This window comes from Thermobia domestica, chromosome 14 (genome assembly GCF_964235325.1).
Source record: "Thermobia domestica chromosome 14, izTheDome1.hap1.1, whole genome shotgun sequence".
Classification (NCBI taxonomy): Eukaryota; Metazoa; Arthropoda; class Insecta; order Zygentoma; family Lepismatidae; genus Thermobia; species Thermobia domestica.
Window position 1 is genome coordinate 20,258,608 of NC_137467.1, and position 6,000 is coordinate 20,264,607.

Consider the following 6,000-nt stretch of genomic DNA (forward strand, 5'->3'; position numbering starts at 1 on the left):
TATTTGGATAAAATTATCAAAAAATACGAATTTTTAAAGTAAGGCAATTTAATATGTCATTCATTCATTAAAATTGATACAGATTGATAATAGTCTAGCATAAAAGTAAAAATTTTATGGATGTAAAATATTGCACAGACTGTAGGGGTAACATCCACTATATGAGAACAACTGCATGAATCTCTTTTAAACTTATCAACTTTTTTGGGAATTAGACCTCTTTGAGGGACAATGTTTTGAAATTTTACGAATAAAACCTATTGTTTCACAAAAACAGACTAATGTCTAAGGAAAATTGTTTGTGTTGAAGACATACATATCTAACTGTATTAATAAGATAGAAATAACACAAATAATATGACTCAGTGCCGGATTTAGGTTTGATGGGGTCCTAAGTTATTGAAGATGTGGCCCCTAGAAGCGGGGCTGGGAAACGGCTCGATTACATGCGGAGCTGGGTTACTGGGGCTCCATCCCATCACAAACGGGCTGAGAAACTGGCTCAAATTATAAGCCAAGCTGGAAAAAAGGAGCCCCATTCATAACAAACTAGTACATAATAGAAAAAAACAGTTGTTGTGTGTGCGATTTATCGTATTTGCTTTCTTTATTTTGAAATTACATTACCGCCACTTTTTTCTTTAATTTTTTGAGGGCCTCCAAAGGAGTGAGGCCCTAAGCTATAGCTTCTTTAGCTTAAACGTAAATCCGACACTGATAAGAGTCATTATCATGTTATCCTTCATAAGAAAAATGTGGTATACTACACACGCTCCAACATCTTGTGTGCATTTCCATAATTCATTTTAAGTGTCATACAGCAAACTGTGCCTGTTTGTATGTGGTAACTTTTTGGGTAACTTGCCTGTCCTTGCTCGCTAATGCTATCGTAGGCTCTGGCACTTGCCAGAGGATTCCCGAACATTTTTTTTTTTTCGTGAACGCAAACCTAGTGTAAGCTGTGAATGGAACATTGTGTGTAAAGAGACGGTATAGCAGCCATTGCAGTATATTATGGTATATGTATAATAGGGTGGAGCGAAAAAATCAAATTTTCGAGTATGGAATTCTAATGGGGCTCAAAAGTTGCGTATTCGCATGCTAATTAATGGAAAAATAACGAAAAAAAAAACACTTGGAATCTCCAGTTCGCGTAAACAGATTAAAGTTTGAAAAATAATGACAAAAAACACCAAAATTTATCTTGAAGCGAAAAAAAAATCAAATTTTCGAGTATCGAATTCTAATAGGGCTCAAAAGTTGCGTATTCGCATTCTAATCAATGGAAAAATAACGGAAAAAAATCACACTTGGAATCTCCAGTTCGCGTAAACAGACTAAAGTTTAAAAAATAATGACAAAAACACCAAAATTTATCTTGATGCGAAAAAAATCAAAATTTCGAGTATGGAATTCTAATTGGGTTCAAAAGTTGCGTATTCGCATGCTAATCAATGAAAAAATAACGAAAAAAATCACATTTGGAATCTCCAGTTCGCGCAGACTAAAGTTTGAAAAAAATGACAAATAACATCAAAGTCTATCTTGATGCGAAAAAATCAAATTTTCGAGTATCGAATTCTAATAGGGCTCAAAAGTTGCGTATTCACATGCTAACAATGGAAAAATAACGAAAAAAATCACACTTGGAATCTCGAGTTCCAGTTCTTAATATTTCTACAAAAACCGGAAGATTCACTCCTATTTTCAATTTCAATTTTGAACCCGTTCAGGTCAAGAACAGCAATAAGTTAAGTAGCAAGTAGTCTTCATTTCACATGGGTTTATCGTCTAAGAAACAGATTATACAAAGGGTGTTCAAAACGTTTTGCACAGTGGTCTCTATTTTTTTTTATTTGTTGCAGGAGGAGAATGATTTTTTTGTGAACATACTTGAAACATTTAGCTATAAGTTGGTATATAAAAATATTTTCTTTTGTTTACAATTGGGCCATAATGGATCGTGAAGTAGATGCCAGGTTGCGACAACGGTCGGTGATGGAGTTCCTCTTCAAGACCGGCGATGACTCTGCCACATCGATTCATAGCAGTGAAGCCATATCTAGCATCTTGGTGCTAGATCTAGCATGATCCACATGCATTTAGCATCTAGCGCCTTGACTTTAGCATCCTGGCCAAATCTAGCATAATTTCATTCTTCCCTCTGTTAAACAGAAAAAGAACGAAAATTTAGATGGTTCAAGGACCGTCGGGAATTATTCTTTTTAGTTGAAGCGATGGTTGGAGCAATGAAGCCAGTCAGTATTTCTGCGGTTGTAATTTTTTGTTGAATTCAGAGCAAACCCAAATATTCAAAAAAGCAAACGTGACTCTGCAAATCATATTTACTTATCCATAGTTTTATTACTGTCAACTGACACCTGAATGTGTGGTTATCTGAGATGTTTCTGTCCCTTTCAATTTATACTTGAGAGAAGAGGGATTTGAGCGTCAGGAAACAGCTAGTAATACACTAAAAAAAATGCTTCATGGCTGTGTCGGAAGCGGCATATTGTGTATATATTTCTTAAAATGTTTCCATTCATAAAACATAAATTCGACCTTCCTCCCCTATAATGTGCCATTTACCAATTTTTTTCATTATCATTCCTGACAGCGTCATATTAGCTTTGTACATGAATACAGTTAAAACACTTCATTAAAATAATGAAGATAAGTAGGAGTGGGTATTTAAAATTAGTTAGGAAAGATAATTTGAAAATCGGGCATAATTTACGAAAATCTAGCATAATTCAGACCCATGTTTGGTATCATCGCGAGTCTCGAGTGTGGCAACCCTGGTCCACAGGAAGTTGCTCCCAGTTTATGGGAAGGACACATTGGATCGCAGCTATATCCAGCGGTTGTTGCAGAGGTTTAAAGGAGATTTCTCTCTACTGGACAATCCAAGATGCGGTAGACCATCGTCGGTAGTGAGTGATGTGAATAAGGAGACCATTAATCAAATCGTCCAAAATGACAGATGTGTGACGACACGACAGCTTCCTGAAGTGACTGGTATTGGGTAGTGTGGTATCAGTGGTACAGTCACTAGGGTACAGAAAAATCTGTGCACGTTGGGTGCCTAGATTATTGACAAGAGAAATGAAAAAGATGAGGAAGGATGTGTGAGAGGGTCTCATGACGACCTTTAGTGAAGAGTGGAAATAGTGTTTTGACGGCGTCATTATCCAAGATGAAACATGGTTGTTTCCGTCCGAATCTGAAGACAAAACACGTCTGAAGGCCCACCTGCGCGGTAAAATATTTGATAGTGAGAAAGACATTATATCCTGTGTCAAGCGATGGTGTAAAAGTCAATTCCCAGAATTTTACCAAAGTGCATTTACATCATGGAAAGAACGTTGGACCAGATGCGTCACAGCTGATGGAGGCTACATTGAGTAGGCTCAGTGTATAGCTAAATGTTCCACTATGTTCACAAGAAATCTCATTCTCCTCCTGCCAAAAATAAAAAAAAAAAAAAAATGAGAGCACTGTGCAAAACTTTTTGAACACCCTTTGTATCTTCGACCTTACTTATCGAAACAGGTTTTATCTTACCAGTCCACTGCAAGTGAAAGTGACATCTACTACTTCTAGTTTCCATATTGGATCCTAATACAGTAAAACGTGTCTTTAGCGGAATCTAATGCAACTCGCAAAAAATTTCCAATAAAGATAGGTTCCCTGTTAACGAAGGCAGACCTATGCAAAAGAAAAAAGAAAGTATATAATGGACATACTGAAATAAAAAAAATGATGTACGTACCTTATTCAATTTGCAGTATTTCTACTACGAGTTAATACACACAAAACATGCAATTAACAGAAAAATTACTATACGCGCGTTAACGTTATTTTTCCCATAGTAAAGTAAAGTTTTCTGTAAACATTACTAAATATCTGCTCGACTTCCCACTAGTGTTGTAAAATTTTGAACCTGCTGGTAAAAAAAACGTTTTTTTTTTCGGTTTCTTTCCAAAAAAATTGGGAAAATAACAAAAATCTCTGTATTAGGTTAGTTTTACCAGCAATGGAATCGTTTTTTTTTTTTTTTTTTCGAACGTGTGAAATTTCAATCTTGTGAACATTTTCCGAACAAAAGATTTTTTTAATGGCTTCAAAATTTCTGGAAATTTTACACAGCAAAATGAAGATACGTATCTCAATAAAATATATATATTTGATTTTAACATGCTGGTATTAACTAAAATGATTCTGGCCCTGTTTTTTTTTTTTTTTAACACTTCCTTGCCATAAAACGGTAAATTTGTAAGATTACTTAAGACAACTTGAATGCGTCTATGTTAATTAATCTAACTAGGATTATATTTTAGTATCTTTAGTAGCCATAACTCTATTCTATGACGGTGCTAACTTTAAAGGAGTGGTACAAATATATTTGTTGCCACAAAATTTCCCTATTCTAATACAAGAAACGTAACTACTAAAAGATCCTAACTGTAAACTAGTAAACATAAAATAGTTTTCATTTTAAAAGCATAATGTAGTAAAATATTCGAAAATTTCAATTTTTTCCAATTTTTCCCAACTGTTTTTTTTACCCAAAATTTCCGGTTTTTTTCCAGGCCTTTACAACACTACTTTCCACAAACCCTTTAACGTGAGAAACCACACTAAATATATCAATGTCTCTTTGATGTAAAGCAAATTGTTACATTTTCTTTAAACTTTTACCAGAATCTTGATAAGTCTTTACAATACACTTTTCTTCCAGCTGAATGGCATATTCGTCTTGTTCCTCCATTTCCTCGTTTCCTTTTAGAGTTTCCGTATAATTCTTAATTAAGGCGTCTATATCAGTTGTGTCTGGTTCGGTTTACAAATCACTATCTTCTTTCGCTGACAATGTAGTGTAATGTATATATGTATCTTATCTCTCAGTGGATGTCTAAAAGCAACTTTCTAATCGCTCGATCTGGAACTTGAATTGTTCCGTTAAAAGGCTTATTTTGATTCCTATTATCCGCGTAATACAGTTTGCGATAAATGAAGGGAATTTAGCAGGTGTTTCGCCCTTATATTCAAGGGATCGTGAATTAATTCCGTTTAAGACAAGTTTCAGTTTAATAAAGGATCCGTTGAAGGCAGGTTTTACTGTATTTTCGAATTCTACTATAGATTCACAATGTAAAATGCAATTCACTTGTTTTTCTTTTATTTCGCCTCATAGATTCCCATTTAATTTACCTAATTTTCTTCGAAACCACATTTCTAAAGCATCTAGTCTTTAATTTTGTATTATTCTCATAATATATATATATATATATTTTTTTTTGTAGGATATGCTCATGGATATGGCTACCCTGCATCTAGTTACGTTCATCGATATGATAGCCATCACGGACATATTCCAATCGTTCACCATGGACACCATGGTTTTATTGGCCACCATGGGTTGTATGGACTCGGCCACGGACTGGGATATGGATACGGATTAGGGCATTACGGGCTTGGCCACGGTCTCGCTTACGGTTATGGATTCGATCATGACCATTATGGAGGAATTGGACTTCACCATTAAAAGTAACTGACTGATATGGAAGACTAATGGAGCAGAACTCGGGCATTATTCAAACCTGTATTGTGTGTATACAGAATAAGTGCGTTCTGTATGTAAATATTAAGTTACTTGCGTAGCTTTATTTTGAATAAATGAAAACCTAATCTCATGTACTTCATTGTCTCTTGTCACAGACAAACTGACCGCATATTGACCAGAGGAAGGATAGCCAAACCGAGGCATAAGTTGCGGAGAGAGAGAGACGTATGTCAGTGCATTGAGTGCGTGTCTCAATCACAACGTTTGTCTAGTACGGCTCGAGTGAATAAGAGGTACGACATTTTGCTGCATTGCTCTCAATATTGTACCTCAGTTTTGTAGCATTGCTCTCAGTACTGCACCTAGGCTTTGTTGCATTGCTCTCAGTACTGTACCTCGACTTTGTTGCATTGCTTTCAGTACTGTACCTCGAC

The 6,000-nt window shown here is 35.5% G+C and overlaps 1 protein-coding gene across 3 annotated transcripts in view; it reads left to right on the forward strand.

The window, feature by feature from the left end:
* Positions 1-5,700, forward strand: part of LOC145669566 (uncharacterized) — a 45,471-nt gene extending 39,771 nt beyond the window's left edge. For all 3 annotated transcript variants that reach the window (XM_081737779.1, XM_081737778.1, XM_081737780.1), the window contains exon 3: positions 5,307-5,700. In XM_081737779.1, coding sequence (XP_081593905.1) covers positions 5,307-5,548 — 242 coding nt within the window. In that variant the 3' untranslated portion in view covers positions 5,549-5,700. The remainder of the gene's footprint in view (positions 1-5,306) is intronic.
* Positions 5,701-6,000: the final 300 nt, after the last annotated feature.